Genomic DNA, 26,457 nt, shown 5'->3' on the forward strand with positions numbered 1-26,457 from the left:
ATTTTTTTGTTTTTGTTTTCTTTTTCGATTTTAAATAAACATTATCTTGCTTGGTTTTTGTGTATATTCAACTATCAATATGGCCAAATTACAATACATTTATCGCTTATCATACATATTTATAGCTCTATATACTATATATATATATATATATGTATATGTATAGTTATGAATATCGTAGTGGGGGACATAAATTAGGGTTACGACTAAACCGGCTTTATACACAGAACTTAGGGGTATACATGGTTAGGATTTGCTCTCTTTTTTTAGGTTTTCGCTTTTTCTGGCTTTTGCTAAAATTATACAAAAATTGCTAACAAATGTATTTTACAAATTGCCATTAACATTTAATTTAATTTAATTTAATTAAATTTAGTACTTTATGTTTATCTCTATGCATTAATGTGTGTGTTTTGTGTATATATTTTTAAGACTTAGGTTTAAACATTGAACATTTAAGTGTGTGTGTGTGTGTTTCTTGTTAGTTAAAAGTTGGGTGCTGCCCCGGCCCTGGCTCTTTGAAATATTTATATATTTTCTGATTTTCGATTTAGTTATTTTTTAAATTTATTTTACAATGGCTAAGGGCGCTCCCTAGTGAATATTTATATTTATGTATATATAGATTTTAATTTTTTGTTTATCACGTCTGTTTTGTTTAGAGTCTAAGAATTTAACTAGTTTACAGTAGGCATACGCTATAAAGTATTTCGTGCAATTTTCAATTGCATTCCGCGAATTAGGACAATCGTCTTTCGTTTTGTTTTCAACTTTCATACAAAACTCTATTCTCTTCTTTTGGACGTGCGTTGTAACGGTGTTTGTCTGCTTTTTTTTTTAGCAGTAATTTTTAGTTCTCTATGTGCTTGATTTTTCTCGCTTTTATATATACACAATAAATATTTATGCAACTTCCTCTTTCCCTCTCCGTCTCCATCTCCATCTCCATCTCCCTCTCGTTTCTGTTTCTGTTTCGTTTTGTTTTTTATGGCAGTTCATAAAGCACAATTGAATACGCTGAGAGAAATTAAATTAATTAAGCGAAATATGAAACAGAGAAGCCATAAAGGCGAAAATAAAATACAAATAAATGTGCAGCCCTTTAATTAATTTTAATGGGTGTTTTTTGTTTTTGTTTTTGTTATTGTTGCCGGCTTCGCTCGGCTCGGAGTCCGGTCCGGTTCGACAGCAACAAAACGAAAGCTTAAATAATTAAAAATTGCACGCAATGTTTACAATTAGGAAAAACCAGCGCCTGGGCATCATTGGCATTGGCACACCCGGACACCCGCACATACCATCCACACATATGTGTGGATCTCAAGTGCTAAGAGCGGACGGGTTGTCCAGGGCTGGCTGTCAAGGAGTCCTCAGTTTGGCATTGTGTTTGTTGTATTTGTTGCATCTGGTTTGCTTCTCATTTGTGGCATTAACTGAACAGATTATTGTTCAAGTTATTACCACTCCATCACGTGTAGTCTGTGCGCCAGGTGCCCTACAAGAGAGTGAGCGAGAGAGAGCAGAGAGATAGTAAAACATTAGTAAGAAAGCTCTCAATGGAATCCACTCGCAAGGCAGAGCTTTGCCGAAGCCTTGAGTGTGTTAAGCTGCTCCTCCTTGGGAGTACTCACCATTGAGCTGAGTCCCAAGTGATAGGGCTGCGAGTGCGGCACAACACCGCCGCCCAGAGAACCGGCGGTGGAGAAGCCTCCCTGCAGCCCACTAGAAGCCCCCAAGGCCCCCATGCCGCCGGTATACCAGCTGCCATGCATATGCGCATGCGCCGGATGCAATCCACTCGAAAGGTGTCCATGTTGCGCTAAAGAGAGAGAGAGAGAAACAAATAAAGAGAGCAGGCGTTAGTATGAGTGACAACCGTTTAATTGGCGCTGCAGCTGCAGCTGTGGCTGCAGAGAAGATGCTTACCCATGGAGGCAGAGAAGCCGCCGCCGAAGCCCTTCGATGGGTCCAGAGGCTTGAAATCGCCCATGCCCAGATGGCCGCCCATCGGCAGACAGCCGCCGCCCAGACCCTTCTTCTTCTTGGACTTGGAGCTCAGCTTGCGGTTACGCGTCTGTATGCCCTCCTTCTTCATGGTGAGCGGACGATTGACCTGTAAAAAGTAGGGGAAAAAATAGAGGTGAAAACTTTTGTGCGGGAAAATCAATAAAGGAAAAAACTCGGCGTCTGACCACTAAAATGGGTCAAATTTATGCAAATTCATGGACCGGAAATGCCGCTAGCTGCACACGCTGTCTGTTGCAGTTGCAACTACCAGGAGTTGGGGGTGCCATGTGTATGTGAGTGTCTGTGTGCCTGTGTGAGTGCAACCGGGAAGTGAAAATGAAGTATTACAAGCATTTCTACACGATCAGATAAGCGACATTTGCGAATGCGATTAGTTGGCGCTGATAGCGCTGCCAACGGCACCCGGGCAACTTTTTTGTGCCCTCCCCCTTTCGGTGCTCTCTTTCGCTACAGCGCTGCTGTTGTCGTAGTGTAGTCTTCCCTTGGCCAATGCCATTGTTGGTGCTTCTGCTGCTGCTGCTGCTGCTGCTGCTGCTGGGCTCTCTTCATATGCAATGCCTTATCACTTGCGAACATCTAAGCGGCAGCATGCGCTTCATTGCGCTACAATTACAATATTGAGTTACCCTATTCCCAGCAACAACACCAGCGGAAGAGGCACCAGGAGCAGCAGAGGCAGGAGCCGAAGCTTTAGATACCCTTGCAGATTCATTGTTTCTATGGCAGCTTTACTTGTATATTACAGTGCAGCGAAAACAAGGCTCTGGACTCAGTTTCAGATATAAACCCTAGTGGGACACCGAAAATATAGGCCTCATATCCCCTGCAAGGGTATAGAAACAGAAGCAGAGCTGAAGGAGGAGCGGCGCCGCAGCAGCAGCAGCAGCAATGACAAAAGGAAAGAAAGAAATGTTACATTACAAAGAGCGAGCGACAAAGAGAGCCAGAATAGGGCTCTTGGGCTCTCCCTTACCTGGGCGTGAATTATACGACATTGTTTGTGCCTTTTTTTTTGCCCTTGCAAAAGCAAACACAGAGAAATTGTTAAATTGTTGGGACATAGAAAGAGAGGAGTTCTGAAGTGCCGAGATTTGAGTGCATTTCGGAGGGTTGATCATGATTGTCCCGTCCCAACAAACGTATCACTTACAGAGTCGGATGAGGATGAGGATGAGAATGAGGAAAGGGGAGTATACGTTGAACAAAAACTGTATCAAGATCACTTAGCGAGATCGGCAGCGGCGGCACAGCCCACGTAATTGATAGTCTCTCTAGCGTTTAGCGCAAATTGTGGCAATTAGCAAGTCGGCAGCTGCGCTTAAGCTTTAATTGATATGCAGCAACAAAGCATAAAGTTGTTAATGCACACAGGCCCTGATCATTAGGGAATTCGCAGGAAAATGCACTCTCGCCCGGGGAGCAGCAGCAGCATCTGCAGATTAACTTTTTTATGCATAAAATCTAAATCGAGCGTGGAGCGCACACACGCGCCGCTGCAGTTGACTTGCAATGTGACAGCGGCCCACCCACATCACATCCACCATCCACCATCCACACCACACAGTCCACTCGCACACTCTTGCACACAGAATGCAAGCCCGAGGCGAGACAAGTAGTGAGACAGAGACACTGCCCTGTTGTCGGCAAATTGTGTGAGACGTGTGTGTTGGAGGGGGTCAGAGCGAGACGGCGCCAGACTGCAGCCCGGCCGCCGGGCCGCCAGGCCGCCGGGCACCGTTAGGTCACCTTTATGAGTTATTGTCCAGGACAAACACTCTCCCAGCCGGTGCACAGCGGGCATCGCATCGCATCTCTCTCTTGCTCCTCGCGATAAGCAGAGATAAAGATTACGAGTATCGGGCGATGCTCAGCAATTGTCTCATTTGCTGTTAATTAACATGATGAGGCTCACAGTTCCAGGGAACTGCCAGCAGATGGCAGATAACAGACAGAAGATTTAGCAAGTGTGCGGAAAGCGAACGAAGAAGAGCGAGCACTCGCACTCCCCATAGGGGAATACATCTGGGGGGGAAAGTGCTCCTAGCCAGACTCCACTGTACGGCAACATTTCCATAAAATGTGCCAATCACTTGGGCTCGCAGAGAGGCCCACACAGGCGACCAAGCCGAATAGCAAACGAATTGAATTGAAATGAACTGCGGGACAGAAAGGGGCAGCAATAGATACGGGGAGAGCGAGCGAGAGATAGAGAGAGATGGAAATAGCTACAAAAATGTGCGCTGATTGGCATCTTATCGCGATGGGCCACTGTCCAATTGACGGGAAAATGCTCGCAAAAATACATTTCGCTGTAAGAAAAGCCACCCAAAGTGCACATACATACATACATATATGCCGCATGTGGCACGTTGCAAAGTTTGTTTTTTTCTCTTCCCGCAGTCTCAAATCAGATTAGCGAAAATGGAGCACTCTTTGATATTTGCCTTTTATGGCCGGGCTCAATTAAAAATATTTCGCCTTTGCCGATAGCCATCGAAGTGCAGTTTTCCCCCATGTGGCAAGTGGCAGGCGGCAGGCGGCAGGCCGCAACTTAATTAGTTTTCCCAGCCGAGTATCAGAGAGACAGTGGGGCCCAGACAGGGACAGGTGGCCCATCACTTAGGGGCCACTGACATGTAAATGTGCCAAAAGTTCAGCCGCAAAACTCATTAAAAACTGGCCTCGGGAAAGCCCAAAGTTTTAGAAAAAGGAAGATGGAAGACGACGTTAAGAAAAAGGGCCAAAAGAACACACAAAAAGGAAAGAAAAACTTGGGCTTATCCCCTGAAAAGCGTGGCTAATGAATATTTAATAAGAATGCAGGAATGGGGAAAATAACATTATTCAATCCACTGCAGTTTAGCTGGTGCTCGATTACATAAATTACCCTGATTCGTAGCTAAAAGGGGGAGATGGTCCCTGCATCCTGCCACGCGTTGGCCATAACCGAAATCTGGGAAAAGCTTATCGCATTTTCACAGCCAAACACCAGAGCAGACGCTTATCGCCGTCGCAGGGGTGCAGGGGTGCACGGGTGCAGGGGTGCTGCCCATTGAGTGGTTGAGGGTGGTTGGCTGGCTAACTGGCATCTTTAAATAATCATCAGCCATTCATCACGAGGGGTGCAACCTGCTGGGGCAACAAATGAAGAAGCTAAACGGAAGGGCCACCCCCCCGGGTGGGAGGACACTTCATTTTTGTCACATTTAATCTGTGTTCCCGTCCGACACTTATGGAATGGTATGATCCACACGGGGGGGAGGGTTAAATGTGGCATAAAATCGCTTAAATCGTAAATCGATGACTGGATGTATGGGGGTGGGGGGGGAATGGCTAATGTTTCCGATGACCAGTGATCTATGGATGCGATGGAATATCTTTAAAAATGTACTTACATTGTGCAGCTTGTAGTACAATCCGCAGGCGTTGCAGACGGGCTCGCCGCTGGCGTTCCGCCGCCAAAGGGTTGTGGTTGTGGTCTTGCAATTGGCGCAGGATGTGCCCGCCCGCTTGGCCGCGCTCTGCAGCGACTGCAGGGTCTGGAAAATAGAAGGAAACAAAGTAAAGGGTTACTAAAGGATATCCCCTGGTTAGACTACTTCCTCCAAATTGATTATGCTAATGCCAAAGTTCGATCAGCTAATTGAACAGCGCCAAAACTAACGCACAGTCCCCATACAGCCGTATAACCACTCTGCCTCTGACCAGGTCCCAAACAAAGTTGCTCAACACGCCGGGCAACAGCATTTTTTAAATGGCATACCAAAAGCAAACCCATGCCCAAGCCCTCACTCCAGTGCTCCTCGGCTCCAACTCCAGGCTGGGCCCAAGGCTGGGGCCTTCGACTTGGGTTAACAGCAGCATCAATTCATTAAAATGACAATTTTTACAAAACTGCCCAAAAACAACAGCAGCAACAACAACAGCAACAGCAACAAGGAGGGATCATGTCTGTGCCACGCTTAAATTTCCACGAATTGGCTACAAGAACTGAGAACCAAAGAACCCACGAGAGGAGAACGAAGAACGAAGAACGAAGAGCCCAAAAACCCAGATCCCTCTTGGATCGCCCCACTCCCAAGTGCCCCAGCAGCAGCACACTCTGTGGCACAAACTTTGTCTGCGTTTTGGTCTTCGTTATGGCGTACCCTGCGCCCCGGCCGGACTCTGGTCTGGTCCCTCCACGGCCTGCTGTGCTGCGAGTACGTACGAGTGTTTACCCTTCCAGTCATCCAGTTGTGGGTCTTGTTCGGGCTGCTGCTGGTACAACACATGGCTACGAGGCCTTAAACTGGCGTTGATCATGTTTGACTTTGATTTTTAATTGTTGCCTCTGCCTCAGCTCCAACCCAAGCCCCAGTTCCAGCTACAGCTTCAGCTCTGGGCCGATCTCGATCTCGATCTGTTTAGGTCTGTGTCTCACCTGTTCTCGATTTGGCGATTAACATAAATCAGAGGTCATATGGCAAGGGCCCCTCTGTCTACCCCAACCCCTGCCCCACTATATCTTTATCTTTGCTTTGGTTTGGTTTTGCTTTGGGTGTCTGCATTTTTCTTCTCTTTTTTTGTTGGTGGCACTGTCGTGTGTTAACGAGCTTGTAACATTTTCAACCAAATGCGAAAAAGTGAGAAATTCAAAATTAATTTCAACGCCTACAAGGCGGGAAAGAGAGGTATAGCCAGAGAGAGAGAGACACAGAGAGACACACAGAGATCCAAACTGGAAGTTTTGTGGTAATTATGTGGAGACTCTTGGACCAGACTTTAGCGAGGACATGGCCAAAATGGTTAAGCGTATATAAATTAAGTTGTTAACATGACAATGCAACAAAACACCACAGAAAGCGAGAGGGCGGGAGATAGGGTGACAAACAGGATCGCCAGATCGCATTCCATTCCCATTCCAACTGGTTTCGATCTGGGATCTGGGCGTGCCGGTGGGCGTGCCAACTTCTGTTGGCCAACAGTGTAGTGTCAATTCAATCAGGCTTGTTGTCCGCCCTAACCTAAAGAGCAGCAAACATAACCTCAATTTCAGCAAACATAACCTCACAAAAGCAACATAACCTCAACAAGAATCACAAAGCAAATCACATAAATCAATGTCAATGCAAACAGAGTGTGAGTGTGAGCGAGAGCGAGAGCGCGAGAATGGTGGGGAGCGGTAGATGATGGGAAAATTGACAAACTGTCAGACATTGACAGGCGTTTGGGGTTTAATTGAAATGCAAAAAGCGCAAGCGCCAAAACAACAAAAGCAACAATCGTACAAAACAAGATGGCGCTTGGCGATTAATAACAAAAGCACGGCACATAAGTGCCGTGTGTGTCTGTGTGTGTGTGTGTGCTCTCACACTTGCACTCTCCTACGTATGGGTGCGCTTGTAGTTGCTTTTGTTGCCCGAGATGGTGCCCATAAATTGTGATTTATCAATGCATGACAAAATGCGTTTGCATTGTTGGGGCTGTGACTTTTTGCTCTCACTGTTGTTGCTGCTGCTGCTCTCATACCCTTGACGAGGGTTTGACGATTTTGAAATGCATAAAGGAACGTATCTTTGACTGTATTGAAGAGCCAGAAGTAACACTTTAGCTGCCACATGGATTATGGATTATATGCCCCTCCCAGGGTATCCAAATCCGTCATTGTTCTCTCCTTTGGCTACTGTTGTTGTTGGGTAGTCCAGCGGACACCTTGATTTATATTTTTTGACCATTCCCACAAAATGGTCGCCTCTTTTTCAGTTTCTGTTGTTTTTTTCTGTCCCGGTTATTGCTTCTCTTTTGTTGTTTTATGCAAATTTCGTTTTCATTTTCAGGAACACTCGCACAAAAACATTTAAATATTTAATTGTAAGTAAAACTTAGAGAGGCCCCAGAGCAGAAGGGCAGTAGCAGCAGCAGCAGCAGCATTACGAGTGGGTGTGTGGGTGGCAGAGTAAATATGTACAAAGTAAATATATTTCCACCTCCACCCACCTTTTCCACTGGCGTCTCTTCTTCTGCTTTTCTATTTATTGCGCAGCTTTTGTGCGCTCTCTTTTGAGCCGGGCAATGGCAATGCCCTTTGCCATCTCAGATACGCAACGGGACACAGTCAAGATGGCAAGCCAAGAGCGAGAAAGAGGGATGGACACAGAGCGGGATAGAGTGGGAGGGAGGCAGAGAGTGAGTAGATGTAACAGTCTTATCTCAGTGTAACATCTTTCACTTGCGGGCAGAGAGTGAGGCTATCTCTCTCTCTCTCCCTCTCTCCCTCTCTGTTGGGGACATTTTATCAACTCATTTTTTTTTTTGGTTCGCTTTTCTACTTCTTTCGTTATCTAACAAAACATTCATTAAATTTTTCGCAGTCGCTTCTGCTGGTGGCAACCCTCAGCCAGGGCTTAGAGCGCATGGCCGCCCCCTTTCTGGGGGTTGTTTTGGAGCCTCCCCTCCCCACAGATGTACACAGCCAGGGAAGATGGCAAAAAGATAGCGGGCAGAAAATTTATATATCTGATGCTGTACAAAGGGGCAGCAGCCGCAGCAGGAGCAGAAGGACCCAACAAAATGGGGCTGATGCGGGCCGGAAGGGGGGACGCTGGAGGCTGGAGGCCTGTGTCTGGCACATAACAGTTACATTTACAACGGGAAATGTGTACCGCTTTGTGTGTGTGTGTGTGTGTGTGTGTGTGTGCGGGTCTCTTTCTGTGTGTGTTTGTCTGACTGTGAAATTTAATTTAAAAATTCAAATTTTATTGGCCCAGAGGAAAATGTTTCCTTGTGGGCCTCATCCTAGCTCTCTCTGCTCCTCTCTGTCCTTCGCTTCTCTTCTTCGCTCTGAGTTTTTTGTGTGGTATATTTTTTGTATAATTCTGTCCGATTAGATCTGCCCACTTTCTGCTTTTCTACTTCTAGAGTATTTTTGACAGTTCTTTCGTATACTTCGTATCATTATTTTCCTTAAGGCCTCTCATCTATGCCTCTTCATTTCATTTTCCTTAAAATTCTACTGATATTTTGGTATTTTCCTGGTATACTATACATATGTTTCAGAGACCTGTATAAACAGGCTACCGAATTGATTCGGTGGGATTATCAAATCAGGCGCCCAAAAATGTCTGACAGATCCGAAAATTTCGGTTTTGTTTTCGCGCTCACTTTCCATCGAATCTGACCGAAGGTCCTGCCTTCGAGATCTTATTGAGACCATTAAAGAGGCGGGGATATAGATGTAATTTTATGAATATTTTATAGTCATGCAGGGCATGAGTCCCCACATATCTTTATGATCTCATCTTTAAACAGTAGTCCTAACGTTTCATTTGGTATTTTTTGTAACATTCCGTTTCCCTTTTCTCTGGCTCTGCAGCTGTTCCTTGAAGGCGGTTCCAAAAAGGAGGCGTCTCTCGGTTCAGGTTAGGGTATTTGTGTGAAGTTGCTGCTACTCCGGTCTCTCCTTGCTATCCGGCTAATTTGACTAATTAAAACATCAGCTTAGCTCATTTCCATGCTCGGGACGCAGTCGCAGCCGCAGCCACAACCGCGGCACGAAACTGTTGCTAAAAATCACACCTGCCCCGCCGGAGTGGAGGTAAAAAATCAATAAAATGGTTTATGGCCAGCAAACAGAAACAAGCCATTAATGTCGCTCATTAATGCGGCTCAATGAATTTTACGAGCTTGCAGGGGGGGGCGGAGTGGGGAATATCTGCGGAAAGGCAAAAGGTGAAGGCTCTTTGAGTCGAGCTTGTCGCCTGGAAATGTCTAAAATCCCACATTGGCATTCGCAGAAGGCGCCAGTGCAGGTCCAGCTACACTGAGAGAAAGGAAGAATGATTGGAAAGGGAAAAAACCATTGAACATGTGAAGAAATTGCCGTAGAAACACCTCAAATCTCATCAATTTCGTGGAGTGCATGACAAAGGTAACAGACTAGACTTGCAACAGACTGTCTACTACGCCCGGCTGCCCCCTCCATTGCCACTGGTCCCATTGGAGGGCATAAGAATCGTCATTAATATTTGTCACCGGCCATTGAATGGGGGGCCCGGGAACAGGACCAGGCCCTAGGCACTGGCACAGTCCAAATAAATTATGGAACCAGCCACGAGGCAAGGTGGAGCCTAGTCACTGGCCACTGGCCACTGGCCACTGCCCACCAAAATGAATGTTTCCCAGACACGCGCACCGCCCCAGCCCCAGCCCCTGACCCCCGACCCCTCGGACTGCGTGTTCGTTGTCTGTAAATGGAAAAAGGGTTAGAAAGTGCACTGGCAACCCTCAACCCTGTCCCTCGGGTGGGGGAAACCTGTGCAAAATTATGCATTTGCATATTAAACAGTCACCATAAATTTCTTCAGGGGGTGGCACACAGAAAGAGGGGGCCGCGCTGGCCAAAAAGCGAAAGCACAGGCTGAATTCCCACTTAACAAGCCAGCGAAACAAAAACGAAAAAGAAAATAGGATGAAGAAGAAAAGGTCCCTAACTCTTTGGGCCTTAATCATCTGCGGAGTGCCTGGCAACCCTTTCGCTGGACCTGCCTTTGAGCCTGCGTTTGAGCCTCTTTCATTATTATTATGGGCACGCCCCGTTTTTGCTGCGTTGCGCTTCATATCGTTAATTTTTAATTGATCTGCGAGGCTGCCACAGCAGCCACAACAGCAACAAACTGTTGCAGCAGCCCCAGTCCCAGTCCCAGACCCAGTGCCTCTGATCAGGTCCCTGGCCCAGGGCCTTCTGTGTTTTTTCAAGTGCATTTTAATAACATTAGCCCCCCGCTTAACAAGATCCTAGCGCCCCAATAAAAAACAACAGCCCAAGCTAAAAGAAAGAAACAAAACCTTAATGCTCTCGATTGCGTATACGCCCCGTTTTGGGGCAGTTGATGAAGAAGCAGCCACGTGCATTGAACTTTTACTTCGAGCCCTTCTCCTTCTCCTTCTTTTTTTGCTTTAGTTTTGATTTGGCTGTCGTTCGTTTATCGATCGTCCTCGTCTCCGGGATCCTCTGCATTCAATTTGGGAGCGTCAGAAAGAGCGATTTTTCCCACGCCAACAAGGATGGGATGGGATGGAATGGGTTCGGTTGGAGGGGATGCCACAGCTGGCCCCAAAAAATGTGTTAATTAGTTTTCTCCCCTCTACCTATTTGTACAGCCACAGCCTGTCTTTCTGAACTTCTAGCTTGATCTCTTTCTTTCTTAAAGGTCACCTTTTTACAGCCCGCTGAGAGGTCGTTGATCAACATAGTCTTCGATATGGTAAGAGCTTATATATCTTGGTATCTTTTGGTGGAATTCCATGAGCTTCAGCTTGACTTTCATTCGGCTTTTTTTTATTTTTCCCGCTGCGCTGCATTTAATCATTTTGCATTTGTTTATGGATGTTGAGTTGTTAGCGTTGAAATACGCCTTCGGATTAATAATTAATTAAGCTCTGAGCTTGATTTGTTTTTCTTTCTTGCTAAATGCATACTTAATCGATTGTGTCAAGTGTTGATGGGTTTATTGTTTAACTATTTCTAAATGGATATGGCGGCTTTTGTGGTTTTGTTTTTTATTTCCCTGTGACATAAGACAATGTAATAAGCATACAAATAAATGTTTTTGTACATTCATCCTTTGCTTCTTTTGTTGTATTGCCTGACGTGGCCGTCGTTTTGTTCAATTTACTGTGTGAAAATTCGCATAAATTAAGTGCAACAGCGGCAGCAGCAGCAACTGAGGCATAAATATTATGCAAAATGCAAGCGCCAAGCCCCTTTCCCCTCACACACACACACACACACACACACACACACACATGGGCTGGTTTATAAGTCACGATCTCTGAGATGAGCAGCTGCCCCGTTTGACCCCAGCCACGTTTTGTGTTCTTTGACGACTGCCGGATTTAACATGGATCGGCAATTAGCCATAGCTTGAACAAAAAAACACGTTTATCTGGACAGTGCGTTACGAGATTGTAAGACAAATGTTGGCAAATCGATAAGATAATCAAGAAAAATGGAAGTCTGTTAGTGCCGATCGGCACTGTCTATAAGGTCACCCGCATACGCCCTGCCAAATGTGACAAATCCCCATCAAGGCTGGAACCAAAGGCTAGGCTCCCCTCCCCTCCCCACCCCCTTAATAGCGCAGCTCAGAGCCTGGGGGCCAGCAGTACAGAAAAAGCGAAAACAAAGCGAAACTTTAACGCTTATAAAAGCGTTTTTTTGGGCCTTATAATTAAATGCAATAATTGCGTTGCCAGCGGGCTGCTTAGCCAGTTCGGTTTGGCTCGGGCTTGGGCTTGGGCCCGGGCCCGGGCCGGGCCAACACAAAAGCAGAACAACAGCGAAACAACTGGAAAACATATGTAAGCGAACGGGGCCCAGAAACTCAGAAACTCAGAAACTCTGGCTCAAAACTCCGACTGAAACCGAAACTGAAACTGAAACTGAGTTGCAGGCTAAAATACATAAATTAAAAATTTGCATTGTTCTGTTTCAGCAACAAAAGCAACCACCACACTGGATACCCAAAGAGGCAAACCGAAAGAATTTTGCAGGCAAAAGAGTAACGACTTGTTGACTGTTTTCATACAATTCGGAAAGTTAATTAAAGGCGGCCCCAAAGCAGACAATGAGATCCCCTACCCTTGGACTATCCTTGGACCCCCGAAAGCCCCTTCTGGCAGTGAGGGGCAGGTGCAGCATCCAGCATCCACTCAACTTTGTATGCAAAACTCAAACAAAACTTGACCCTCTCTGATCGCTCCGGCGACTGGCGGACGAATACAGAATCAATACAATTGCCACCCAAAGAGTTTTGGCCAACAAAATCAATGGTCAGCCTCCAGCCTCGGGGAGGAGGGCAGGAGGAGGCGGGAGGAGAAGGGCCAACAGTGGAGCACAGCTAAACAATTGAATTGCATTTCAAGCAGCTAAAGGACATTTGATGTTGATGGGCCGCATCCTGTGCTACAAAAGTGAGCCAAGGAGAGGGCAAAGAGTAGGCAGCGGTGAGGAGCTGGCTGTGTGGCAGAGACCCCCTTGGCCAGAGCCATAAGTCAGCTGAGTGCCACATAAATTTTAATTTGTTGCATATTTTGTCAACGAAAAAATCAACAAACAAACACTTTTCGATCAGTTCCACCTCCAGAGAAAGAGAGAGAGAGAGAGGGAGGCAGAGCTCCACCAGAGGATGGAGCTGCTCTCCAGCTGTGAATTTCTTGGGAATTCCCTCTCGAGCCACGTCACAGAGGAGCTGCTTAACAGAGTGGCAGGGAGGCAGAGCGGGGCAGAGCGGGGCGCAATAATGGTTTATTTATGTTAATGTTATGCAATCAAAATGCATACGATTTAAATGCCAATAAAAAATCAACGCCAAGCCAGCGTTTAACAGTTTGGTTGTTCATGTGGTTGTTCAGGTTGTTGTTTGTGGCTGTTAAGGCTCTTGCCTGCCTTTTTACGCATCTTTAATAGACCAATTTTTTGTTTGGCTGAACGTTCCCCGTCTCTGTCCCGCTTGGCGTTCGTTGCCTAAGTCTTTCGTTGGCTGGCGCCTGCGACACACACGGGTTTACCATATGCTCGTATATTTCCAATAGTTTGTTGCTGCTGCTCTTTAGACCCACACACACACACTCGAGGCGACTCTTACTGCTGGCTGGCTGGCTGGCTGGCTGCTGTCTGATTATGTTTTTAGTGCGCTAAGTGATAATGATGATGCACCTCGATCGTTATCAAGTCAGCCTCCAAATCAAAACCATTTTTTCCATTTTTTCCCATGCTAAATGCAATCAGTGTGCGACTGTGGAATGGTGAGGGTCGCTGGCTGTCTCTGGATCTGGTTCCCGGAATCGTACGAGTATTATGACATTTGAGAACTTTCACGCTGCTTTTTATGACCCTTGGCGACAGAAACGTGCCCCAAGATGGATGCTCATGTGCAGCGATTTCCCAGGAATCTCTCTCTTTCTCTCTCTGCAGTTGCTGAATTTATTAGTTAATTTGATGACGGAGCCCCGCGGGTTGGCATACTTATGGATGGACCAAAAGTTATGGATAGGTTAGGGACTTACCAGTCTTCGCTTTGGCTTGATCAGGGGTCGATTCTGGCCGTTCATCTTGTAGTATAGGCCACAGGCATTGCATAGATAGTGTCCCGTTCCGTCGCGTCGCCACAGTGGCGTCGATGTGGCGCCACAGTTCACGCACTCGCGACCCTCTGCAAAAAATTAATGCACAAAACATGAAGATTATGAGAAATTAATCAAAATTAATGGAGCGATGGATGGAAAAGTTTGCTGTTCTTATATGCTATTTCTTATACACTGGAAAAAGTTGATGTTAGTTGATCTTAATTTATCCAAAATGTTAATTCAAGGTTTATTAATATTATTTTGAATGGGAAACGAATATTGCATTGTTATGTGATGATCCTAAGCTCTTTTTTGTCCGTGTAGTTCTGGTACATTCTGTGGTCAGACTTTCTTGTGGCACTGTGTTTGCCAATGTTGCAGCAACACCAACAACAAAGGGCCACATTTTTCAGCTGTTTCTCAGTCATTTTTATGTTTTTTTCTCTCTCTCGTGTTTTTTTCTTTCCTTTTTTTTTTGGTTGCTGGGCAAACGCATGGAAGCGGAAATGATGGATTCGCTGGGGTCGGGCTCTGTCTCCCTCTGTCGCTCTCGCTGTCTCCCCCGCTAAACTCCCTCGCTCTGTCCCGTTCCTTCACATTGCTCTCTAACTCTCTCGCTATCCCTTTCTATCACTGGGCTTCGACATTGCCTTTTGCTGACTTTACACATTTTAATTAAGCAGCGACTGTGGCAGAGGCCTGGGCAGCGGCAGCGGCAGCGCTGTCGTTTCGTTCTAGTGACTGCAGTTACGCGCTCTCTTGGGCGGCTCTCCCTCTCTTTAGGCTAACTGTAAGTCAGCCTCATTTGAATAAGTTTAGTCATAATTTGTAAGCAAAGTTGATTTGTCTCTCAAACACACACACACACGCATAAAGAAAGGGTGTGGGTGGGAGAGAGATGAAGTTGCAAATGTAACGCGTTATTAACGTTCCATATTACAGTTGTCTTTGCTCTTCCGTCTGCTCTTCTTCCCCACTGCTCTACTCTTTTGCTCAACTCATTTAATGACGCCACTAAATGGGCTTCATTATTTCGGTTTTTGTGTTTAGTGCTTGTGCTTTTCCTTTTTTTTTTGCCTTTGTCTCTGTTCTGTTTGCTTTGAAATTGAAATTTAGTCATAAAAGTGGTGCCCCAACCCACTTTCCACACCCCCCCAGCAGCTACCATTAGCTATGCTAAAGAGAAAACAGAAAGATTTAACGCTACTTTTTGGAGCTTAACCCAGGGGCGTAATTAATTAACGGTGGGCTTTTTACATGGCCACATGAGCATAACTTTTTATTGAATATTAGCCCACTGGCCGGCCGCACCCAAAAAGGGGGTGGTGGGATTTGGAGGAGTGAGCGGGTGTTCGGCTCTCATTAAGTGCGTCGCCTGCCCAAATGCCATTAGGGGAATTCCAGTTGCGTTTTGATGACAGAACTTTAACGGTTATTCCTTTCATTTTTTGGTTTGGTTTGGCCTCACGTGATTTAGCTGCTGCTGTTGTCACACGTGTCCTGTCCCGTCCCGCACTGTCCTGGTCCGTCCTGTCCTCTGGCATGCCAAACATTTTGTTCTTGAGCTTTCAAAGAAATTAAATTAAACGCTCTGCGTGTCTCACTCTCACTCCCTGCACCCACGCTGTCCCGCACAGCGTGTGGTCAAGTAATCTTTGTCCATCTGTCTCCCTCCTGTGCGCACAGCCAGAGGCGCGTTAAATAAACAGTTCATTTGTTTTCATTTAATCGCAAGTTTGCTCTGCTTTGGTTTTTTTTTGTGTTTGCTTTCCTCTCTTCACTCTCTTTTATCGTTCTCTGAGTACTTGCGGCGGCTTGACTTTTTTAATTGCCTCACATTTGGGTGCCGTTGGGTGTGCTCTACCCTTGGAGTGGGTATTATGATTTTTCGCTTGCCATTTTCTATCCTATAGTTATGAGTCTTTCTGGTTGATCCAGCAATCGAGGGTATCCCAATTGTCGATCTTCTAAGCTTTCATTCCCTCTCTGCTGTTGCTTTTGTCTTTGCGTTTGGCAAACTGCGTAACAAACGAAGGAAAGGAAGAGGGCCCCCGGCCGAAATTGCCGCCAATCAAACAGGCAACACCCCCTGAATTAAAACTGCATAAATTATGCGAGGGAAAAAAGTTTCGTTTCGTTTCGCGAAACTGTTGAAGTCTGAAAATAGATGTGTGTTTGTTTTGTGCTTTCTTGAGAAATTTCCAATTGAATTTCTGCTCTGCTATTTTTATGTCCCTCCACTGTGCGCGCACAAAAGCTCGCTCCCTCGGTCGCTCTCTCTCTCTGGCAAAAGTAACTGCAATTTTCTGACTAGCTATAATTCTCTCTCTGCCTGGCACTGTCTACAGCCTCATGCATATGCATATGTGTCTCTGCTCCCTCTCACATGCCTCTCACACGCTTGGCACCTCCAACAGAAGCCGTTGAAAATTGAAAACTTTATGCATTTATTAGTTTGTCATAAAGCAGAACCGTACAGAAACAGAACATAACAACGGAAGGCCATCGTCGAGTGTTTGTTGGTCTTTAGCATTTAGCATAAAAGGGCTGGCCTCTTACAGATCTGCCTCCTCCTCCTCGCTTGCAGCATATTAAGCCATAAAGTGTGGCCCGCTATTGTTGCTCTTCTGACTGTTTGTTCTTCCCTACCTCCCCTACCACTCTTGTGTTCTGCTTTCTATGGTTAGGGATTTGCTCTAGCGCAGTTCCCGGTAAGTTGTGTGTTTTTGGGTCCAATCCTCCTTTGGAATGAATATCCACACTCGGCAGTTAATAAATCAAATGTGTTAATGATGTTTTTACCCCATGTGCCCACTGTGACAACACAAAAAGAGCAAACCACAGCAGCCACTGCAGTGGCGGAGAGCGGGGAGGGATCCGGAGTGTGCATAGAAAAATGCAGGAGTGGGACGCTGGACTCTCTTTAAAATCAAGGTATATCTATGCAAGGTAAGGCATCCTTTCCTTTAGCTTTGGGCCTCCCTCTGTTTTATGGCCATTAAGCCTTTGTTTTATCCACTCCTCTCGTTTGTTTTATTCACTTTTCTCCTTTGTTTTAGACAATCTTCTTGTTTGTTTTTGGTATCAATTTGCCTGTCCTGTGGCCTGTCTCACCCCCTCTATACACTCCTCTTTCCACTCTCTGACCCCATGACAGTTTTTCCTTTCTGGTTTTTTTATTTATTTGTGTGTTTTCCAGACACACGTAGCAGGTTGGTCTATGATTTAGTAGCCTGCTTATAACTGTTATTTCTTCCCCCACTTCTGATCTGCTTCGTGGACTGTGGTCCAGGGACAATCATCATCATCATTGCCTTGTAATTTCTTGGAAATTTGTGCACACTTTGGTATGTATTTCTTCCTCGTCTGCTTCTCCGTTTTCGGGTCTCTGTTGTTGTGTTTTACGGTGTGACATTGTCTGGGGTCCCAACGAAAAACCGAAAACCGAAAACCGAAAACCCAAAACTGAAACTGAAACCGAAACTGAACCTGTTTTTAGGGCCTGATTTGGCATCGTCTTCGCTGTATCTTCGGTGTGGCTCTGGCTGCTGCTGCTGCTTCTTGTTGTAGTTGTAGTTGTAGGTTGTAGGTTGTCCCCGGGTCTAGAGGTCTAACTAACTGTTGCTGCCTTGATTTGACATTTGGCGTCAGTGGGCCATAATTGTCTAGAATTTATGTGTTGTACCTTTTTTCTCGTTAATTTGTTGCATGTGGGTAGACGTAGACAGAGATCCTGAGACTGAGACACAAACCACATCTCTCGGTCTTTCGGTCTCTGGTCTCTGGTATCTCTGGTCTACACAGGTTTTAATTAGTTGTTTGGATTAATATACAGATTTATGGCTGGGTCTTTGGATGGCTTAGGTTTTAGATTGCTTTGCTTGAATAGAGAGACAATTACTGGTGAGCAAGACAAAAGACAAAAGACACATGGATGTGTGAGTAAATAGTTTCATAGTTGTTTCAAAGTTGTTGAAATTTCAGAAATGAAAATGCTTAAAATACTCGAAACAAAACACAAGAACAAGAACAAGAACGAGAACGAGAGATAAACGTAAGCAATAAATGGTTGTTAACTGAAAGGCGAAAAGGCAAAATGAAAAGTATGCGCCTAGTATGAATAATTGACACGCTGCGAGAGACCAAGGGGCATGGGATCCTAAGAGGGTATCCTGCGCATGCCACACATAAGTGGCAAGCGCCTCATTTTGAGGCCAGAGCTGTCAAGGCCCGGACAAAGGAACAATGGACCCTATAACCGTGGCTCATCCACATCCACATCCACATCCCTGCTGTTTAAGCCCAAGAGCCCTGATTGAGTGAAGTGAGAGGCAGGGAACGAAGTCGAAGTCGAACTCGAAGTCAAAGGAATGCCCAGTGCCCATACCCATATCAATTACTTAAAGCTCATTCACAACATTTTTTATTTTCACCTGACAAAAGCCCAAATGGCATCCAATCAATTCAATGCACATTCGTGGCAGTCTCCCAGTCCCTCAGTCCCCAGTCGCATCCCCAGTGGCTGTTGCCAGTGGCAGTGGCAACGAGCCACAAACTCGCAACACATGTTCTTGCGCCCGAAAAACTTATCGCAAGCGATGCGATAAAGGATAAATAAATACGGGAACAACCACGGCAACAGGCAGCGAAGCTCGACCTGGCTCTGAGATGGAGATGGAGTTGGAGTTGGAGGACCTGGGCCTAACGAAGGTAACCCAACAATGCGGCTGCAGACAATTTTTTCTCATCTCTCTCTACCTTTCTGTATTTATTTTTTATTTTTCTGTTGTTTTTGTTGGGTTAGTTAAGGCAAGCAAACTGTCGCCTGGCCAAGAAAATGAAATAAAATGAAATCTGAAAACATTTTGTCAGCGGAGATGCAGCTTCTCCCTCGTATTGTGTTCGTTCGGTGCCGCTTCCTCATGATTACGAGTATATATGGGGCTCATATGGGGGGGGGGGATACGGTGGTACGTGTCTATTTGCATTTGTGGGTGCAGCTTTTAAGCAGGGTGCGCTCGGTGTTGTAACAGTAACAATTGCAGGTGAATGCAGGAAGCATGGTGGTGCTGCCCTCGACAGGGGTCACAGAGTGACCTATCCTATCAGTGATGCTAATAAGGTCCATCTAACTAACTGGAATTTACCCCTAAAACTAACTAAAACGTTAACAGAGCTGCTCTTAGCCAGGCAGGGCCAGCTGGCCTTTCGACTCGTTTTTGGGGGTAGGCCGTGGCACTCAAACTCCGACTCCGACCCTCACGCATAGCATAGCCCAAGTGGCAGGCAGCTATAAAGATGTCGTTGTCGTTGTTTCTGTTGTTTCTGTTGTTGCTGCTGATGTTGTTGAGTTGTTGTCGGGCCCATGCAAAAACGCAACGGCAAAGCAGGTGCAGCAGCGGCGTCCAACTTCCGCAGCGAATGCGAATGAATGCGGCTGCTTCTGTCGAGTGTGTGTGTGTGGTGGGTCTTTTCAAACATCAGCCACGGCAGCAACATGAAGTAATTAACAACCACAACAGCAACAACAACAACAACACATAAGGCTGCAACAACAACCACATTGATGAGAAGCCAGTGGAGCCAAGCAAAGCGTTGACAATAGCATTGAAGTTGCAGTTGCAGCAGTTGCCGCTTGCCACTTGCCACTTGCCGCTTGCCGCTGCTCCTCTCCTATTGTTGCTGCCGTTGTTGTCATTGTAATGTGCTGATTTCATGGCAAGCGGCTACGCCGCGTATACGCAATGTGGGAGCGGGACATGGTCTGGGGCTGGGATCTTTCTGCATATTTTTACGCGGCCCGCAAAAGCAGGAAACATGCTCAAGTGGCGGGAATGTGGCCAGCATGCTGCTCCAGAGCACATGTCAAGTGCAACTTGTTTGTGTGTGTATATGTCGCTTCTTCTTTTTTTGGATGGGGCATGGTCTGTGGCAGGGGCAAAGATTTCCGTGTGGTGCAGGAGTTAAGTGAGGAAGAGTTCTGGTAGCTTCCCACGTGAGCGTGTGAAACAGAAAATGGCAAAAGGGTTCGTCAATCAAAGCAGGGGGGCGGGGGCGGAGGCGGGTGACAAAATGAAAACTACAAACTAAAATAATGAAAATTATACATTAAGTGTTTCAACTGGAGACGGTTTACATTGGTTATCGATCGATTACAAGACAAAAGTGTCGAAATAAATTTGTCACTTTTGATCCAAAATCGATATATTTCGATTCATTCGATAACACATTCGATAGCAATGTAAGCCGGCTCCATTGGACACAACACATAGGTAAACATAATTGAATTGTTGTACAATCGATAACTATCGATAACAAGCAACAATGATTATTCACCCACACCAAGATCGCATAATGTCGGAAAAACTTTTGTCTTGCTTACCAGCACTCGTCCTCGGCTTCGTCCGCACCGGCTTCACGTCCAGTCCTCCGCCAACGCCAACGCCACCACCGCCGCCACCCACCCCGGACCCACTGTGTCCGCCCAGGGATCCCGAGCTGCCGCCCGCCCCACTGCCGCCACCCATGCCGCCGCCCATGCTGCTGCCGCCCATGCCGTGCATGGCCGCACTGGCCGCGGAGGAGACGGAGTGGTGGTGGTGTCCACTGTGGTGGTGGTGATGGTGGTGCGCCGCTGCCGCCGCCGCTGCACCCATACTATGCCGCACGGCGGCCGCCGCCACGGAGGAACTTTGGAACATGTTGGCCGCTGCCACAGCCGCAGCCTGGTGGTGTGCCGCCTGCGCGGCGTGGTGGTACGACGCGTAGCTGCTGCTGTCGTAGCTGCCCCCGCTGCCGCCGTTCGCGCTGCCGCTGGCATTGTTGGAGGCCGCGTAGTGCGCCTGCGCGGTGCCGTCGAACAGCCCGTTCGAGGAGGTGGCCGCAGAGGCTGAGGCGGAGGCGGAGGAGGAGGCATTGCTGTTGTTGGGATTGCTGCTGCTGCTCTGCTGCTGCTGCTGCTGCTGCTGTTGCTGCTGCTGCTGGCTGCTGCTGGAGTTGGAGCTATTGTTATTGCTGTTAGTACCTTCGCGCTGCTTGGGCGCTGATGTGGGGGCGGGTCCGCTCGAGCTGGCACTGCCATTCTGGATGGAGGGCTTGATGTCCAGCGCACAGCTGGCGTCCGTCAGTGAGGTAGAGCCCGTGGCCTGTTGGTGCATGAAGGCGTTCATAACGGCCTGCAAATGGGCGCAGAAGAGTACGAAATTAGACCAGTCATCGATATGTTATCGATATTCGATTGGCCAGCAGCTTACCTGGTACTCGGATGGACCGGTTTGTACTGAGTCGGGCGTCGAATCCTTTGGCGGTGTCGGTGGGAATGGAAACGAATGCTGGCCGGCGGCCGTCGTCTGGTGGCTCTGGCCCATCTGGCCCAGCTTGTGCTCCACCTGCGGCTCCTGGGGGCAGGCGAACTGTCCCATGCTCCAGGCGCTGGCGGGGGCGAACGACTTGTGTTCGCTGGTCAGCCACGGACTCAGCGGGGTGTGGAAGTGCGGCCGGCACACTTGGGGCGTGGCATGTGTGGAGGGCATGCGGGATGCTGCAACAAAAAAATCCGAGCTTAATAAAAATCTGGGGCTAAAAAAAAATCAACTTAAATGCTGCATTAAATCAATTATGGCCCAAATTTATAACGAAGATAAACCGACTAAGCCGCGACCAGAAGCGATAAAAATTCATAATAAACGACGCGGTTGTTCTCCGCTCGTGTTTTCCTCTGTGGCTGCCGCGCAAATTTGCTAAGCAAAAGCCAGCCAGCAGATCCAAGGCGGAAAAGCTGTCTTATAATTTATGAAACACCACAGAGAGAAAGAGAAAGAGAGAGAGAGAGAGAGAGAGAACCTCTGACCACACCATACCACAGATCAAGCGATCGATCCACCATCGATTCAACGCTTGCGGCCTTCGGGCCGACTTTGCATATGGCCAAGACCAAAGAGAGCCAAGCCACAGAGAGACTGAGACTGGGACTGCGACTGGTGCTGGGACTTCTGCATTGTCATAAATTGTTTAATTTGTATCATAAACAATCGCGTTAAACTTTTGTCCCAGAGCTAAAAAGATCGATCAACGGCTCTGCTCTGCTCTGCTCTGCCGTTGCCATTGCCGCCGCCTCACCTATGGCCAGGGATCGGCTAAAAGTGTAGCCTAAATGTCTGGCAGTGTATAATTTAGCAGACACCAAGTGAGATTTATGTGCGCCAATGCTGCCTGCCGGTTGGCCCCAGATATCGGCATAGGCTGGGACTATATCCCCCATGTCTGGTCTGTCTGTTCCGAGTGTATCCTCGGAGCGGGTGCCAGTCAGGGTGCCATGGAGGCATGTTGCAATTGTTTGAGGCGCACTTATTCTTATTATTATCATTAATATTGCTGGCTTCAGCTCCCCAAAGAGTCGCAGGCCTTTGGGGCTTGTTTGTATGCGAAATTATTTTTGATTATGCAGCAGCCACAGCCACAGCAGCAGCACCAGCAGGAGCACTCAGAGCCAGCCGGCTGGCCAACAGTAGGTCAGTTCAATGCACGCCAAGATGGATTAGGCCAAATCAAGACCAGGCAAGAGCCAGCACAGAGGTTTGGGTAATGGAGAAACAGGAATGCTCTACAAAATTGAATCTTTCCTCGAAAATCATGGGAAACTTTTTCACAAACTCTCCCTCCTGATGGCACCCAATCATTGCCAGATTCCCAGATCCCCAAACAAAGCCATAATTCCCCATCCCCTGATAAAGGGTATTCCCCTTCATCGTCAGCAATCAGCGGTTGCAAAAAAGAGAAGAACATGATCGTTCGATGGATGGTTCGATCGATCGATCGATGGGCTGGTGGTTTGGCTGGATCGATGCCTCCGATAATATCCATTTGATTATCCTAATAACAGTGCTTTAGTGGCGATATTATATGTACGTGTGTCTGATTATAGAAATTAGCCAGGGCCAGCAACCAGCAACCAGCAACCACAACACAGTTGCACAGTCGGACAGTCGGACAGTCGGACAGTCGGACAGTCGGACAGTTGTGGTTTCTTCGAGTTCCGCGGAAGACACATACATATGTACATATGTATAGTATTTGCCTGGCCAATGCCTCAATCAAATGTTGTTACTGCTTCTCCCGAGACTTCACACTTTTGCGCCGACAACGACAAAACCCGATTACCAGCTACGTGCCACCTCATCTTTGAATGAAAAGATCCCCCGCACCACCCTACCCCCACCGCACCTACATATGGATACTCGTATGAAGTCGTCATCATCGTATCGGACTTGTACTTGTATAATTTGGCCAGACTCGGGGAAATAATCACATTGGACATGCTAAATTATAGAGTGCAGCTTTGCGGGCAGAGGAGTGGGGCTTGACTCCGGCCGGCTCTGGCAAATCAATGCCGGCTCTTCTTTAATTGGAAACTTTCAATTTGTTTGGGTACCCAGTCCGCCGATGGTGTTGGCGATAACAGAGCGCTGTTAACTGCTGCCCGGCTGTTAATCGCCAGCCCTGTGACTCACTGTTAGCTGAAGCTCGGATGGAAGCTCGGATCGGATCGGATCGGATTGAAGCTGAGGCCTGAGGCCCTCTCTCGGACCGACCTGTGTGTGTCTGTGTGTGTGTGCATAAAACAATTCGCTAATAAATCAAGACCCGGAGTACACAGCAATTAAAGTTGCAAAAAGTTGGAAGAAAACAGCAAGAAACAACGACATTTTTTTTTGATTGTTGCTGTTGTCGGTATGCAAAGCTCGTGCTGGTGGAAAGCTCTTTTGTTGTTGTTGTATGACTCGTATGTGTTGTGGCAGTGGCTGGGGGCAGGGGTTGCCCTTGGTCGTCCCCAAAGCCAAAAAAAATCCAGGCTGACACGTTCTACACAACAACAACAACAACCTGTACAACAAAAGCAAGTTTTTTTTGTTACTTTTGTTTTGTTTTGAAGTTTTTGGCCTGCGCTTGATTTCTTCAAAGTGACAGATCAAAGCCACAAAAGCCGACTCTCTCGCTCTCTCGCTCTCTCTCTGTCTCTCTTTTTTGGACATTTCTATGGCATTTTAAAAGCGTTTGACAGCGCTCAACGCTCTCAGCGCCTGTCCATCTAGGCCCAAAGCCCGCGTCGCGTCAAGAGCCAAAGCCAAAGCCAAAGACCGGGGATGGTTTGTGCGCCGAAAGCGCCTTTTAATTGCAATCGACTTTGCTTGACGACGACGTGAATGACATAATTAATGTACGTATGTCTATGTGTGATGTATGCGATGCACTTAGCCGGACGTGTTGGACATTTGAAGATGACAGACCATGACAGAGAGAAAGAGAGATGCCAGAAAACAGGTGATGTCCCGATTGGCGTAGCACTGTTGCAACAATTTCAATTAGTAAAATGCAGCCAGCAGCTGGATCCTATCATTTCGGCCATCTCATCAGCACAGCATCCTCTCATCCTCTCATCCCCATGCCCATCCCCATACCCTTTTTGCCATCATCAACACATTTGAATGGGACAACAAAAGGCACGGCTGGGTGCCGCTCAAAGAGCACTGCAATCTTGATAGGACACGGGGCGGAAAAAAAAGGATTGCCAGCTCTTTGGTAAATTAAATTCACACCAAAAGCTGGGCCAGATATGGGATTAGGGGTTGAGAGATTTTCCACGTTATCAATCGAGACAAATCAAATCCGCAAATGAGTAAAACGAGACTCTAGGACACTCTCTCTCTCTCTCTGTGACGTTTCTGTGTGCCCCAGTAGATGATGTTTGTTGCGAGGGGATTCCTGAGTCGATTAGTGGATTCAGCTGCTTCCTGTTCTGGCCAACAATCAATCATGCAAAGGACTCGCGCAAGAGCCAGGGAATCCTCTGGTTTGACCCCTTGTACACACACACATACATGCATTCATACACGTGTGAGTGTGTGTCTGCAGGCGGTGGCTTAATTTATGGCCAGAGCTACCCTCAAGACATATAACAAGGACTTTTCACCTGCTCCGATGTAGATGTTGTAGCTGTTGTAGGCGCGTGGCGGCTCCAAAATGCGGTCAAGTGTCTCTCTCTCTCTCTCTAGCTCTCTCGCTCTGCGTCTTTGCCTCTCTCTTGAGACACTTACACCTGCTCCAAAATTGGAAATTGTTTAAACATGCAGCAGCGGCGGCCGCAGCGGGCCATAAACTATAACGGATTCCAGTTTTAGCCACCACCAGTGGTACTGTGGTACTGTGGTACTCTCTGCTCAGCAGGTAGGTCAGTTTTAGCCGCCTCAAAGACACCTTGATAGTAGTTTTAGTTGGAGCTCAAACCCCCGAACTCGAAGCTGAAGCCTGAAACAGTGGCTAAGAAGAGAGGTCGGTTGGTCGGATGGTCGGTTGGTCGGTTGGTCGGTTGGTTGGTTGGTCTCTGGGGCTGCTTAGCATTTTGCGCGCTTGTTTGTTTTAATTATTTCTTTGCTTTTCCCTGCCTGGCATTATGGCATTTGCGTGACTCCGACTGACAGACCGACTGACTGACTGACTGACTGACTGACTGACTGACGTGCTGGGGGCCGAATGAGTGACTGACAGAAACAGAGGCAGTCAGAGGCAGGCTGCATTATTAAGCGCAAACTGCGCTGCCTCTGCCATCTATATTATTAACACTTTATTTGCGGCATGCCGCACTGCCCCCCCACCCCCCTTCCCCCGCTACAGCCTCGGCCCGGCCCTGCCTCAAGTTGCATGCCAGCTTATCATTAGTCATAAGTTGTCAATTGTATTTATGATAATGCGTTTAATAACTCAAGTAGCAGCAACGGCAGCCTGTAAGTTATGCTGCCGCTGCCGCTGCCATTGTGGCAAGCTGGGCAATGTTGCACAACTGCGAGTACGAGTATCTCTTTTGAGGAATTCTCTGGGTTATTAATTGCTTTATAATTGTCGTATTACAAGAGCATTTCTGTGGAGAATTTCTCTATGCCGGGCTCTCAAGAGGAGAGATAGTTTTCGGCTGGGATCGGCTCTGGGTAATGGCCGTAACCAGGTTGTTTGGGCCAACGTGTGAATTACGTGGCCTGGGCCCCAGCAGCTTTTGCATACTACGTGCAACAATGCTGCCTGCCACACACCAAACAAAAAACTAGAAACATGTTGACAACAAGCAGTGCAACACAGGGGGTAAGGTGGGGTGAGGGGGAGTCGGGTCTTGGGTTGGGTTTTGGCTCTGAAGTGCGCCATTTTTGTGGCCATTTGTTTTCCAGCGGAGCTTGGAGGGGTGGGGAGTGCGGCAGAAATGTTAATAATGCGGCTGCAGTTGGCATTCGGTGGCACGGGGAGAGTGGGGCACCTGGAATCCTTGCCACGCAA

General features: G+C 47.2%; 1 protein-coding gene across 2 annotated transcripts in view; it reads right to left on the reverse strand.

Moving 5' to 3' along the window:
* Nucleotides 1-828: 828 nt before the first annotated feature.
* LOC108156927 (GATA-binding factor C) overlaps nt 829-26,457 on the reverse strand; it is a 34,879-nt gene continuing 9,250 nt past the window's right edge. Inside the window, exons 3-9 of one of the 2 annotated variants that reach the window (XM_017288681.2) lie at nt 21,390-21,676; nt 20,519-21,311; nt 14,077-14,222; nt 5,424-5,567; nt 1,927-2,113; nt 1,632-1,819; nt 829-1,495 (exon numbers count right to left, since the gene is read on the reverse strand). In XM_017288681.2, coding sequence (XP_017144170.1) covers nt 1,469-1,495; nt 1,632-1,819; nt 1,927-2,113; nt 5,424-5,567; nt 14,077-14,222; nt 20,519-21,311; nt 21,390-21,676 — 1,772 coding nt within the window. In that variant the 3' untranslated portion in view covers nt 829-1,468. The remainder of the gene's footprint in view (nt 1,496-1,631; nt 1,820-1,926; nt 2,114-5,423; nt 5,568-14,076; nt 14,223-20,518; nt 21,312-21,389; nt 21,677-26,457) is intronic. The other variant, XM_017288682.2, reaches the window with a different exon arrangement.

Source organism: Drosophila miranda, chromosome 2 (assembly GCF_003369915.1).
Source record: "Drosophila miranda strain MSH22 chromosome 2, D.miranda_PacBio2.1, whole genome shotgun sequence".
In the NCBI taxonomy this organism is placed as follows: Eukaryota; Metazoa; Arthropoda; class Insecta; order Diptera; family Drosophilidae; genus Drosophila; species Drosophila miranda.